A 15,088-nucleotide genomic window follows, 5' to 3' on the forward strand; every position below is an offset into this window, starting at 1 on the left:
CTGTTTAATTCCTAGCTAGTTTCCTAGCTAGGAAACTCACTGCTATTTACCACAGTAAAAAACTAAATAAAAGCTGAAAAAAGCATAAAGGCATCACAATCCAAGGTGGGGAGGAGGGGGAGGCATGAGATTTTTTGTTTGTTTGTTTAGGTTTGTTGGTTTGTTTTGTGTTTTTTTTTTTTCTTTCGCATTATCCTTTGTATTATCTTTTTCATTTCTCTTAAATCATTGTTCTTTCTGGTCACTGTAGGTAACTAGTACCCTCAGGCATGATCACATAATGTTCCAAACATCTTTAATCAATCAGTATGTCTATCATAGTATGTGTACAATTCCACACCATCCTCTGTTGCACAACTGCTAGAGCAAAAGAAAGTTTATTCTGAATTATTTTCAGAAATACTTTAACTCACATCCTGAAAAACAGATGCTTTTGAGGCATGTATTGTTCGTTTATCTACACTCTACTTTTTGGGGCCAAATTAACAGAAGGGTGAATATTAACAAAAATTGTTCTTACATTCAGATCAGACTTAGTGGAAATTACAGCATCAAACTTAGTGGAGTTTCCAGCTCAAGTCCCATATAGCTGACAAATGAGATGAGCTAACCCTAAATAGCAATTTTATTGAATTATATATACTGCATGGGAGTGGAGACAGCTCCCATTCACCAGGGCCCACAGCACTTAGGCAAGTGCTAAAGTACTTTTCAGCTCCACCAACTTTCTAGGCGTCATGGAGTACATCTGACAACCCAATGAGACAGAAAGAGAAAAGAAGTCCTCAAAGACAAAGGCCCCAAATCTGCAGTTTATCATGTGTCAGGCACTCCATTCTCCCATAGGACACAAGAAATTATCATTTTTACACCATCTGGGCCTATGTGATCTCACCTTTTTCTGTATGTGTGTGAATAAAACTCACACACACAGCAAGGAGATAATATGCTTGTCTCCCTCCTAATTTACCATTTCCATTTTTAGCAAGCAACCCATAAAAAGGAACCCTGTGCTTTTATAAGATGACCTACAGCAATGGGAGCAGTGCCAGCATTACCTGTATTTCTAGCATGCATTAACCGTGGAGAGTTTTGTAAGGCCTTATCAACATCATCTGAAGTCAAATGTGGAAGAGGAGCTACAAAACAAAACAAAAAGCAACACCAAAATGAAAAAAAAATTTGTAAATTATCTTTTTAAACCATATTTTCCCCTGATAGGACTGTTTGAATGTGAGCCTACTGACAATTTCTTTCTATAGTTTGGAGGGAGGCATGTGTGCTACAGCTTAAACTAGGGCATTCATTTATTCAGAATTATGAATGCATAATATTTCTGACTAATTATTGACAGTGTGCGTGTGGAGAAGACTGCACCGCACTGGTGTTGCAATGCTTGTTGTTTTTTTCTTCAAAAACTATGTTCACTTTAACTTCTTTAAACTGAAGCAAGCCTGCAAAACTTCCTCAAGCTTAGATAAAAGCCTTTAAGCCAGGAATTCACTAGTCCCTTCTTTTCCTTCAAAATTCTAGCCATGCACTACAAGCAATTTGCATTTGGACTTCAGGGGCTGTTTCTTTTTTCCAAGAATTTACAAAACTTTTATTCAATTCACTGAAACCTTCCTGATCCTATTCAAGGTAGAGCAAACTGCTCTCATTCCTTTGAATCATGCCTGGAATTCACTTTATGAATCAATGTTTGCACTCTCATTTAGTATTCTCATCATCAAAATGGAAAAAAACTAGTATGTGACCAGAAAAAACATTAGCACTGAATCCCATATGATTTTCATCTTACAGTATACTCATTAATATGCTGGGTTTCAATTTGAGTTTTCTCTGAGATGGACATGTGGAAATATTCCCTAACTCTTTTCTTTGATGAACATGAATGAAAGCCAATTGAAATTAATCAGAATTTTTCCATCAAACAAAGAGGCTTTAGATCAGGCTTCCTTCTACATTCTTAGGAACAGCAACATTTGCAACAGACATTTGAAAACCCAGCTGACTGTATCCACAGCCTTAAGTCTAAAACTGATACCAATCACAGATGATTGTAGCCACTATCATAAGAACAGAAAACTAGCTTACTCTCTCTGAGGTAGTGTAGGTGTGACAGGAGGATATCTGCATTATAGCTTGGGGTGAGTCTCTGGAAGTCATCTTTGGTCATTTTACACAGCTCCTTCCCATCAATGTTCTGGAACAACAAGATGTCCACATCTGGAAGACCATACTCCTTCACCGCCCATTCCAGCCACTGGCGTACGTGGTCTGTGCTCCATAACGTAGGATCTGGTGGTATCAGAAAGCACAAAATTAGGCAGAGAGGGAAGAGTGTTGATGTACTGGACCAGAGCAAAATAAATGTAGATCACAGTCATACTGGAAAGACCTTAATCCTCTGTTTATTGACTGCTGGAGATACATGAGGAATTAATTTGGGCTGTTGAGTGCAAAGGAAGAGACGGTGGAAATGGTCTGTGAAAAACTATTAAGGAAGAGCTGTGAGCTCTGATTAACAACAAACCCTCTGCTGTTGAGGTCCTTCTCCCATGCAGTTCTTTTATCTTGTCATTTTTATGCCTTATTATCCACAGATTAACATAGGTTCCTGTCTTCATGAAGAGAATATCTAAGAAAGCCCACTAACAGCACTGTGACTTGTTTCTGAACAATTTTCAAACTCTCTGTTGAATTTGTGTCTTTATTCAAACGAAATTTCCACTCAAGTCAGAAGTGCTATTTCTTGAGCATAGGCTAAGCAGGCACTCACAGATTTGGCTAGTTACTTCACAAACTGGAGTGGGTCATACTAAAAGATTCTACACTTTTTTCCCTAGACTGCTGTGTTACACTTGTGCATATTGCTGCACCTGCATAGGTTTTTACTTGCTACCTGAAGAATTGGCAAAACAATCTGGGTAAAAAAAACCAAGAACTACTCCAGATTTTTAGGAAAACATCAAGCCAAATAAGTGTTTGCTGAATGAAAACTTGATTTTAATTTGGATCTCTTTTTTGCCTCTAAACTCCTCCCTTTATATGTCTCTTCTATTGTACTTTTCCCTGTTCTTGAGTTACAATAAGCATCCACCAATGTGAAGGTCCCAAAAAACTTGCAGTGCACATCCCCATAATAACACAACCCCATAATAAAAGACACCACAAAGAATTTATACTTTTAAAAGAGAAAAGAATAAAGCTAAGGGGGAATAAACTCCTTAAGGGTTTGTGCCTTCCAACGTCAATGATTCTCTGATATTCTGAAGACAGAATGGAGCACACAGAAGTCAAATGGCTGTACTCTGTCACATAAAATCTGTGGAAAGACTTGGATTTAAGTGACAGCCTGAATAGCTTTTCTGTGGCTTAATTCAGTGCCATCCTCTCTCTTTTGACTGTTTGGGCTGGTTTGAAAGAGGTGTGGACTTCTCTCCGTGAGCTAGGAAGTATTCAGAGTCTGTCAGGGTGTTTCCTTATTCCAAATCCTTCACCCACTAGTGCCTCCCATTTTCTGATGATTCTTGTGGCATTTTAAGTCCTTGCAAGCCAGCATATTTAATCCTCTGGAACTTCAGAAGGTTCCTCTGTTCTCTGAAGTGCACCAAAAAACACTTAAAAGAACCCCTCCATCTGGTTTGAAATATGTAGCAATCTACAGACTTGCAAGTCTGGTTGGTAAACCTTGGGGTCTGGATGAGATTGCCCACATCTACAGCAGAGAACTCCAACAACTACATTCAGTTTGGTTTGAAGTAAACAACCAAACACCAGCAAGTCTACCTAAACATATTTTTTTTTCTTATTTATGGTTAAGTAGAAAGTTAACACAGCTGGAAATGTGAGTTTTGCTTTTCTTATTCCTAAACGCTGCCAGATGAACTACACACTGGCTATATGGTAGTCAAACAAAACCAGCTGATTTTTACCCATGCATTTCTTCTAGGGACCTCAAAGTAGCAAGACTGTCACTGTAACCACCTTGTTCTTTGAATGTCATTCAAACACACCTCAAAACACACCTCCAGGATTACACTGAGAAAAAAAAAGGTTTTGCTGAGCTAATAATGCTATGGGTTACTAGAAGACTGAAAAAAATGCCAACCACCAAGGAGGCAAATGTTTTAGAAGAACATTTAGATGAATGTGATGAATTTCAGTGTGGCCTCCAGTTAGGCAGGACGCTTCATTATTCAGTGCTTCAGTCTTCTGTGCTTCAACATAGAACTGTCAATACCATTGCAGATGATACTGCAACATATTTGTCCACACTTATCTTGACAAATAACTGAAATAAGCAAAGCTTGCAAAACTGGCCACAGTTAGTACTCTTGCATATCTTAGCAACTGAAAAACTGTAAGAATATTAAGCAACAGAGGAGTAGCAAAAAATGTTTCAGAGAGACACATCTCTGCTGGAGAGGAACTAGCAGCAAAACATTTCTGTTTGCAGGTTGCAGGTGTTGTGTCTATGCTGCGTGTATCCAGTGGTTTATGAAAACCCACATATGTTATGATGGTCTAATGCTTTGGCTTTGGAAATTAGCATGCTAATTATTTTGCAAACTAAGGCAACAAATCTTCCAGTAGGGATTTGTTTAGAGGATAAGGCACACAGGAATGAATGCCTTCCTGCTCAATTAATTGCTGAATCCCACAAGCAAACTTGCCAAGGCTAACCAAGAATTTCTCAATTGTGCTCTTACATTGCAGTAGAGTTGTCAGTTTGCCTATTAAAATGTTTTACACCACCCAAACTCAGGATAGCATAGTTAATTGCTTTTCATGCGTTGTTTAACTTCGCAGAAGTTACTGTGTTTTTAGCATCCTGAGGGGTGGACTGCATATTTGCATGAATATCATGTGGTACAGCTATCCTTCCTTTCTCCACACACTCTGCACCCAGCCAGTCTACGGTGTTAGGATACGGCAGTGGCTTTTCATGTTGCCCTCTTTAGGTTGAAATACTCCAAAAGGAGATAGAGGATTCAGAAAAGATATAAATGCCTGTAATCAGCCAGTTCTGCTGCTGAAATGGGAAGAACAGGTTGAGGAGGTGGCTTCATTATGATATTTCTCAGCTTGTTTTCTTAATAACCCTGGGAAATTACTGCTCTTTCTTCCTGATCACCTGTATCACATCACCACTTTACTCCAAATCTTCTTAAATAATGTTAGCAGACCTAGGGGAAATGAGTTGGTTTTTTAAATTTTTTCATGTAGAGGGCCTAACCTGCAGGCACAATGACTCTTCGTTCATTTGTAGTCATATTTGGGGGTGGAACATGCTTCTCTTCCATGTAGTTTCCATAGTTCATCCCAACATTGTCTGAGCCGCTAACCATTTTCCCTCCTTTTGCCACGCTGCAGTCATCAGGAGAATTCCTAGACAGAGAAGAGAGGTGTGCTTCTATTATTATTCTGGTCCCTACTAATATCCTCAGCAACGAATCATACTGAATGAAATTGAAAAACAGACTCAAGCACCAGGGTTGGGCTTTCACTGGAAAATTCAGTACCTACCATTCAATCTCTCTGCTGATTCCTTCAGTTGTCTCAGAAAAAAACCAAACAACCAGCCTCAGTGGACCATACATTTTTTTTTATTTTCAAAGGATCAGGTTCTTATTTGTCTCCAAACGCATAAACACTAATGATTTATTTCCAGAGACTGAGCTAGAATGGAGGCTTGTTCATGAGCTTACTGAGCCAAATGGCTGCGAGTAGCTGCACTTACCAAACCTGCCACAGACAACACAGCAAACACAGAGATGCACTTAATGTAAATTTTCTGAGGGCAAGCTATTATTAGCTGTCATTGTTCAAGCCTTGGACAAGGTTTGTTTAAGCCTTGGACATCTTCCCATCTCCACTGCTGCCATTGTTTCATGTGGGCCATGCTCAGTTGCACTTTATGTCATGCAATGTAGACACACTTCTACATATGGCTTACACAAAAGGAACATGTGCCAAAGCCATGATTCAAAATACCGCACTCATGACTGGAAAAACCTTTCAACTCCTAAGCAGCACAGTCTCCATGGTACTGTAGTCAAGAAATGGAAATCTGCAGAGGATCTGCAACCAGACACCTCTTTAATTTTGGCTTTGCTTTCTGAATAGAGTCTTTAGGTTTAGCATCCCACAGGGGTTCCCTAATGGCATTTTAATTGCATCACAGTTTTCTTTCTGGCAGACACAGACATATTTGCCCCTTAATTTAATGTCTACAATGTGTTTCATCAGAGAGGAAAAATTCTTACAAAAACCAAAATAAAGAACACAGCCATGGGGAATACCTTTACATGTAAAGAGGCTGTTTGGCAAGGGAAGGAAGGTGTTAGTCGGGTTTTGGTTTCTTTAGTGATACTACATTACGAACAAGCTTTCTTTTAGTCCTGCCATTTAACTCCTGAAATTGTACCATGGTCTTACTAAACAAAGAGCAAGTCAGGTTGCAATGCTTCATTTTGGTTCCTTGCAAACCAACTAAGTCATAGTCCAGATAACCAAGAGCCCCTTCAAGATCCAGACTCCTGGAGAACTGTTTCAGGATCTGCCCTACAAAATGTGTTTCACCCAGAGCTTCTTGCTCTCCCCATCTCAGAAATCCCAGATCTTGCTGCTAGTGTTGGGCAGCAATGTCACTGCAGGCCTACCTGTGGTGAGAATACAGGTGCTTTCCCATAAATTTTTGCTATTGAGGACAAAAAAAGGAAAAATTATATACAGTTTGGACCACTGTCTGCTCAATGTACATCAAAAGGATGTACAAGATATTTTATCTAATGCCCAAGAGACTCAGTTGAGTTGACTGCTCAGCACTACACAGGGTCAGGAACTAATGCAGTTACACATCTCCCATGTATTGTAAATAATAACTACCACTTGGAAAGCTGAAAAGATTTAACATACATCTTAAATACTAGAAGTACTTGTAAAGTATATCAGTTTTTTCTACATGGTGTCACTACTGATTTTACTGCGTTTTCTTAATGTATATATTAAAAAACAAACACACAAACAAAACCAAAACAAAAGACTCAAACAAAACCAAAACCAAAGCACTGATGTTTTCAGTTAAAAAATATAATATATCACAGAAATCATTCATTGGGTACCATTGTCTTCTTTAGGAGGAGCAACTGAGTCACTGATGTTGCCAGGGAAATATTGACTTTTTCAATATATCTTTTTCAGGTATAAAATATCTTGGGGACTGCACAACGAATTACATCTGAAACCTGCCTCGTATAAAGCTTCTACCACTGCTTTGTCAGCCATAGGACTGAATAAACACAGGGAAGATACAGTCAGCACATGGTCTTACCTGTCATTGAGTGGTGGTAGATTTAGCATTTCCTCTCAGAATCAGAATACCCAGGCATTATTCTCTCAGGTTTAACCTCTCCATCCCACTACATACCTCTAAATATAATTCTGGGATGCAGCTTATTTCTGTCTGAACAGACCTAAGCCAAAAAAATGTAAATTTTCTTTCATATCTAAATATATTGAAAAAGAACTTTTGTGATGATTGCTTGTGACTAAAATGTTGCCTTTTTCTGTTTACCTTTAACAAATACATATGGCGTTTATGCATAAGTGAGTCTGCATCCTAAATCATGGATATTTGGAGATATCATCCAGCTCCTACCCTTAAACCTGTGCAGATGATCACCCTGACTCCCAAGGTCAGTTATGTTACAAAGACAAAAGAATGAACCATCTGGCCCATTCACTGGCTTTTTAGGGATGCTTTTGGGAAACAGAACTAGCAGCATCCTTTGGCCTAACTGGCACAGTTACTTTATTTTGTTTTTCTTGTGAAAAAGAACTTGGGATACAGGGCCATCAAAGTCTTGCTGCTGACGTGAAATATCACAGCAGTATTAGCCTACACCACTTCTATGGGCAACCATGCATTAAAACCACCCTTGTAAACACTGAACAGTAAATGATGTGAAAGATCCAGCAGCAGCACACAGGTTTTGGCAATCTGACAGGGCTTCTGAGCTGGTTTTCTGATCTGAATATAAACAGACGAGGGTGAGGAAGAAGATCATAAATAAGTCATAACTTTTTATTAAAATCCAGAAGCAGATGGTCAAGGGTTTTGTCCCATTAGCTTACTGGACAAACCAGCCAATCCCTAGTTCAGCACATCTTCTAGGGACTATGCTCAACTTCAAACATGAAAGCAGCTCCATGGGAGCTAACGGGACTACTCAGACACTTCAAATGGAGCGTGTGCTCACACATACCACTGAACCAAGGCTTAATTCAAACGGTGGGAATGGACTTACACAGTGTAGAAAGCAAAACTGAAAATGCAAGCAGACACTAGAAAATGGTATTTTTAGTGCTCAGAACAACAAGAGAGTGATTGTCTGCAAAAGCTTTTTTTAGGAATTTCTGTGAGTCTGCTTTATTTCTGAACCACCAGGGGAGCAGGGCAGTGGAAAAGTAGCTTTCAGAAAGTGTGCCCAGTGTAAAGGGTGCAGTTTTGCAGTGATTCATCCTCAGCTCTAGGTCTGAAATGAAACCCAAGATGTTTTTCTTCACGGCTGCATGTTATTTTTACTCTGAGTAAACATACTGTGTTACACCTGGAATTTAAAACAGATTAAAAAAAACAAAAAAGAAAGACTACAATAACAGAACCCAAGAGCACTTTGTCCAGCCCTGAGCTGATTCTGTTGAAGAAACTGTTTTTCCATAGGTACTTGGAGCTTCAAGGCTTGTCTTTACTCAGGGCTACTTAGAATCAAGTTGATTTGATGGTTAAATCTACTGTCCACTCTTACTGAAGGCAACTGGAGGTTTGCCAACCATTTATTCTGATGAAAGTCAATGTAAGTTCATAAATAAGTGTGTGAAACACATTTTTTCCTCTTCACTATGCTACTATTTTCCCTGTGTGACATAAAACACCTGTGTTGTGTTAAAATGCAAGGTGTCAGAGAAACACAGATTAGGAATCAGCAAAATTTTACTTTATTTCCATGACATTCCCATAATATAAACTCCTCTATATAATATTTCTGAATTTCGGATGGAAATAAATAAGGAAAAAAAGTATTCTCAGAATATCTACATATCTTAGTTTGTTTAATACCACAGCTTGAATAACTTCCTTACAGAGTCTACTAATAGAAAAGGGATCTCAGGAGAGTGGTGAAAGGATATTTTTTAAGTTTTCCATGCATGGTGCCCATCCATCCCTTGGCTGGTCAGGCTAGAGGACAAGCTGAGCTACTGGTAACTTCTCTAAGGCTCTGGCAAACAAGCCTTGACACTGTACTACAGGATACAGATTTGTCTCGCCTCTCCTCTCTCATTTTGTACTGCTAGTGATCTAAGAAAGAAAGGAACGGTTCCAGGAGGGCTACAATGTCCCCACCCTCTCCTTACAAACAAGAAGAAGAGCTCTGCAAAACCAGCTACCTCAGATAATTTGAGACAACATATATAAATTTATATTTAGTCAAAATGACATCATGTGAAGGTCAACTCATACCGACTGTATTGCATAGCATGTTCAGGCTCATCTCTTCATTGCAACTACTCAAGTTGTAGGTTTTTGTAGAATTTTGTCAGCGCTTCACCTGCAAAATGATTTGTCACTGAAAAAAATGGCCTATGAAGAAGAAAAAACCAAAACTTTCCTGAAATTTCTTACTTTGAGGTACACTGCTATTTCCTAAAGCACACCTGACATACTTCAGTCCACATTATCAATTCTGAGGGTTGCACAGCTGCAGGCCTAAACTCTCTTCCCTTCTCTCTACACATTCTTGCTCTTCATGAATCAGTGGGAGTCACATCTCCTCAGACCTGTCACAGCAGTGACATGCAAGGAGGGGTCCTATGGGCCCCTCTTTGAGTTCCCCCTTTGGCAGTAATTACTGGGGACAGCCCCACTCTCCCTGGTGAGAAGGAGATGTCCCACCCTAGCAGCAGAAGTGTGGCTGAACCAGTAACTTTGCAGAGCCCCAGCGGCTGTTTCACTAGCACCCAGTGATCCACATAGGTGCTGACACTCTGAAACAAGCTTTCAGTGGTGACATCTGAGGCCCTGACACTTGCTTTAACAGAGCTTGGTTTCCACCAATGCACACTCATTGCCCTGCACTCCAGCTAGATGCAGCTACCAAGCAAGCCCTCTGCTCCTGTGCAGGCATCCGCCCTAAATCTGCTGCATGAGCAACACTACACTTAACCTGCTGAAAGGAAAACAGAGGCTTTATTTTCCCTTCCAAAGCTTCTTGTGAAAGCAGTGCAAAATTCCCTACAGTGTACTCTGGCATAACAGAGGCATTAAAATGCCAGAAAGTGCACGTAGGTCAAAATATCCCTGGGGTGCTCACACAGGCTCTCATGCCACTGCTTAGCAAACTGGGCTGGAAAGCTGCTTCCCCAGCAAATACCCAAATAAGTAGATAAATAGGTGGTGGGTAAGTAACTCAGTGCTTAGCTATAACCTGAGTCACTCCACCACCCACGTGGGGCAGATACCTGAAGGTGATGCTTGCCCACAGGAAAAGGGACATTCAGAGTGGGAGCAAGCTGCTGAGGTCTGGAAGGGAGGGAAGTTCCCTGGGACTTGGGCCACTTGCTAAAGCTGGTTTAAGCTGATGCTGAAGCCACGGAGACACTCTGTTTATCTTTGCTGTAAGGTGACTGTCAAAAGCAGTCCTAAGAAGAGAAAAGAAAATTAAAAAAGGAAAACCTAAGTCCTGGCTGGGCCACACAGTCATGGAGGTGCACTGCTCCATGCTGGGCTATGCAGGGGCAACCAGAATGTTCTTCAACAGTCCCAACAAACCAGGCCTGTGGAGAGGCTGGGCTTGGGGCAGCCCCATGCTAATACACCCCTGCAACACCCAAAACCGGGGCTGACACTGCTGCATGGGGTGCCCTGGGCTCAGTAGGTGCTCAGGGTTGCATAGGGCCAGCCCAGAAGTCCACTCAGAGATGTGACAGTGTGGCACATGGAGGTGCCTCCAGTTCCCTTCTCCAGTGAAAGGAGAAAGCAAACACCACATGCAATGTTTTTGGCTTTCTGTAAGCAAAACAAAAGATGCTTGTTTATTGAGTTGTATATGCAGCAGTCATTCATTTTCAGTCAAATAATAACTTTTGCTAATTGAAACAATTTATTTATTTTTTTTTTTTGCTTTTTCCCCAGCTATCTTGCAGTCCACAGCTGCTTCAAGCCTTAAGGCCATCACAGAAAATTAAGGCAGTCAGTGTCTGGCTCACTAGAGGCCAGTCAAGCTATAAATATTACTGGCCTGGCTCTTTGTGTTCACAGTGTGGGGAAACAGCTGGTTTAAGTTTGACTGCACGTTGTCATTTCTCCATTAGTGCAAACACTTCAATATTTCTTACGTGTGAGGTTGGAGTGAAGAAAGGGAAAGAAGGAAAGCGGGTCACTAAAAGCCAAAGCTAAGAAATGATGCTCTGTATATAAATAATTTACAATTAGACTGCTGCCTGGGAGAGGGCTGAAATCTGACATGGTCAGCTATCTTGCAGTCCACAGCTGCTTCAAGCCTTAAGGCCATCACAGAAAATTAAGGCAGTCAGTGTCTGGCTCACTAGAGGCCAGTCGAGCTATAAATATTACTGGCCTGGCTCTTTGTGTTCACAGTGTGGGGAAACAGCTGGTTTAAGTTTGACTGCACGTTGTCATTTCTCCATTAGTGCAAACACTTCAATATTTCTTACGTGTGAGGTTGGAGTGAAGAAAGGGAAAGAAGGAAAGCGGGTCACTAAAAGCCAAAGCTAAGAAATGATGCTCTGTATATAAATAATTTACAATTAGACTGCTGCCTGGGAGAGGGCTGAAATCTGACATGGTGATAGCTTGGCCAAAGCCACAATAACTTCCCAGTTGGCCTATAACTTTCAAGGCCTATTTTCTTTTGTTTTTCTTTTATTATTTTTATAGAAATTCTATTATACTGGTAATAGATTAAATTTCTTAAGTTGTATTTCATTTCAAGAGCTTGTAAGACTGCTGTGTTTGTGGTTCCATAAAATATGAAATAGCAGGAGACAGGGCCCTTCCCAAACCACATATGCCTTCTTTTGTGGGTGGGGATCATATAGAAAGTTAGTGAAGCAGAGCATGCCAGGCATAAACAGAAGTGACATCTTGTGTGGAAACCATAATCCCCCATGTCTGTGGAATGTCTGCTGATTTTTCTGATTAGCATTATCAGGCTGTGAGGATGAGGGGTGTGAAACAGTGAAGTCAGTGATTAGCCACTTTTTTTTATTAGCCTTCTGCTTTTTCTTAAAATGCTATTCCCAAACTTTAAATACTGAACACCCCCATTAATACTAGTCTGATCAAAATAAAACACCTACCAATGAAGGGGGAGAGGAGAAGACTCATCTCCAAAAGCACTGGGTCAGAGACAACCTATCCACTGACAGTGCCTGTACCATGCCAGGGTGGGGGAACACCACAACCATTGGACTCCAAACACTCTAGATCCAGAAAATACTGTACTGGAAATAACGCAGTAATGACAGCAATAGTCATCAATAATGACAGTGATCATAACATTTGTGGGGGCTGATGTCAGTATTTGAAGACTAATTTTATATTTCACCACCCATATGAGAGTTTTTACTGCTTAGCACTTTTAAAATTCTGGCTACCCTCCTCTCCCTCTGAAACTTCTGCAGCTAAGAATGCAATTTAAGTATCCGTGGTCAATCCAAAATGCAACCAGGCCAATTATGAACGAACACATTATCCCAGACCAAAGAGCTTCTTACCTAGCACCTGCCAGCCCAGTAACCCCTGGAAAAGCTGAAAAATAACAGCCATAGTAGTGGTGAGCTGAGTTTGTTTTTCTCCTTGGCAACATTTGCCTCAAGAACAGAGCCAAATCATCAACACACACACTAACATTAAGCTGGTGGATTTTCAGAGCAAAGAGGATATTCTTGAAGTAGTGACACAAAAAGTCCTACATGGAGAAGATCCTGAATTTGCAGTTTTTCCAGTTTGGTAGGCAGCCACTCTGCCAACCACAGTCTGTGGGAAAAAAGATTATCAGTCTGAGATAACTAACACTGTGTCTTGTTACCAAAGATTAATGTTACTTTATATAGGCAGCCCCAATAAGTGCATTAAGAAAGTCATCCTCTTAACACACATGGACGGACGTAGGGGCTGACTCAAGCACTTGTGGAGACAGAGGAGAAAGTCTCATTGACTGCAATAAGTTTTGGACCATGCTTGTTGTTTAGTCTGAGCTGAGGCTTACCAAGAATACCAGGGCTGCATACCAGTGGTAAGCCACCAGATGTGGAAGGGATGGCATTAAGCCTTCGCCACAGGGTTGTGCTCCAGGGATGGAAAAAGCCATGCCCTTGAAAAACAAGTGATGTCAGGGCGCTTACTGCAGAGCAACCCTGCTTCTCCATGTGTCAGACACACGCAAGGTGCGCAAATGCTCTAACTACATCCACGAGTATCATACCAGAGACCATAATGGAGAGAGGTGCCTCACCTAGCTTAGAAGACATCAGGATCTTGGGAGTAGGAGGCTCTGTCGTGGTGGCCATACAGAGCTCGATATGGGTGAATGCACCTTCCTTAGTGACTGGGCACATCAGCTTGCACATGGCTAGACTGTGCAAGGCACATGAAGTGATGTCCATTTAAATTTGCTGGTTTGTATAGCAAAAAATAGCTGCAACTTAGGAGACTTTACATCAAGGGGAAACCAAAGAAAAATAACTAAACAAAAACTTGAGGTCACTTTGAACTCTGAAAAGTCCTCCTGTGTGTCAGATGCACTCAACCCAGCTAGTACAGAGGCTCTTTGATGAAAACTTAGAACAGTTATATGCAAAGAAAAATGGTATTTCCCAAAAGAGCCAGCACAAAAGATATATTAAGTGATAATTTCATTCTTAAATGGTTTTTAAGCAACAATTGGTAGCACTTAAAGCAACATTTTGCACATGATTAAACCTTAATGACAACTAATTATTTCTGGCATTTCTTTAAACCTTCTGTATCAGCCAAGCTGCTGTTGGAAAACTTCTGCTGCACCTTCACAGCAGCTAACTTTCAAAATGCTTTTTCAATGAAATCATTGCCCTGCTCATGGCAAGTGAAATTTATCTATGGCCTGAATAAGACTCTATGTTCCATTTCAATCTCCCTTAAAAAGATTTATTACCTGCCAGTAAACGTTGTTCTTCCAAGCTACCTTTGTATAGTATAGTCTCATCCATGGGCATGGCAGAGTCCCATGGGTGGGTGTATTCAGAGACCACTGAGCAAACCACGGAATTACATGCTGTTTAGGCAGTACCCAGGGCCTCGTGAGAACATTTCCACAGGAGTGAATTTCAGCCTAAATGCATAACATGAATTGCATTTGTTCATTGTAATGGAATTGCTCATGCTCAAGTTTGATAAAGAATGTAAAGAACAATAAACAGAAAAGTAAGTAACATTTTGTCATATGCAATCTCCAGATTTATTTACAGAGCTTTACTAGAACAGGGTGAATCTTTTGGTTTGACTCGAGAGCAGTAAATAGCAGGAAACAATATTATTACATTCAGGTGAAAGATTTGCTATATGGTTGCACAAAAGGTCTCATTAGATTTATGTACCTGGAGGAAATATATTGGCTGTAGCAAAATATTGGATTTGAATAAACTCAATTTGATACCACCTGTGACAATCTGCATGATATATGTAACAACAGCAAGGTAAATCACAGCTTTAATTTAAACTTTTCTTGCTTTATTTAATTTGAGGTAGGCCCTTAGGCTATCTTTTCTGGTGCTGTGCAGCAGGGCTTAATTTTAAAAATACTGTTATTGTTAGAGAAAACTGTGTAGCTAATCCCTCTGCAGCACACTGAAAATAACCTTTTAATTTCACTCTAATGTTATTTCTTCAGTATTCACAGGCCTGCCAGTTTTGAGACTGTTATGTTTTGAGATTTAATGTAGGGCAATTATAGCCAAAGTATATCTGGGGAGAGTCCTAGCAGAGTGAGTACATTTCTGCTTTGAGTTTGTACTGAATTCC

The 15,088-nt window shown here is 40.4% G+C and overlaps 1 protein-coding gene across 2 annotated transcripts in view; it reads right to left on the bottom strand.

The window, feature by feature from the left end:
- ERG (v-ets avian erythroblastosis virus E26 oncogene homolog) overlaps positions 1-15,088 on the bottom strand; it is a 32,413-nt gene that overhangs the window by 11,977 nt on the left and 5,348 nt on the right. For both annotated transcript variants that reach the window (XM_010000424.1, XM_010000423.1), the window contains exons 2-4: positions 5,243-5,394; positions 2,098-2,301; positions 1,059-1,139 (exon numbers count right to left, since the gene is read on the bottom strand). In XM_010000424.1, the coding sequence (XP_009998726.1) occupies positions 1,059-1,139; positions 2,098-2,301; positions 5,243-5,394 (437 nt within the window). The remainder of the gene's footprint in view (positions 1-1,058; positions 1,140-2,097; positions 2,302-5,242; positions 5,395-15,088) is intronic.

This window comes from Chaetura pelagica, unplaced genomic scaffold (genome assembly GCF_000747805.2).
Source record: "Chaetura pelagica isolate M959 unplaced genomic scaffold, ChaPel_1.0 scaffold244, whole genome shotgun sequence".
NCBI classification, from domain to species: Eukaryota; Metazoa; Chordata; class Aves; order Apodiformes; family Apodidae; genus Chaetura; species Chaetura pelagica.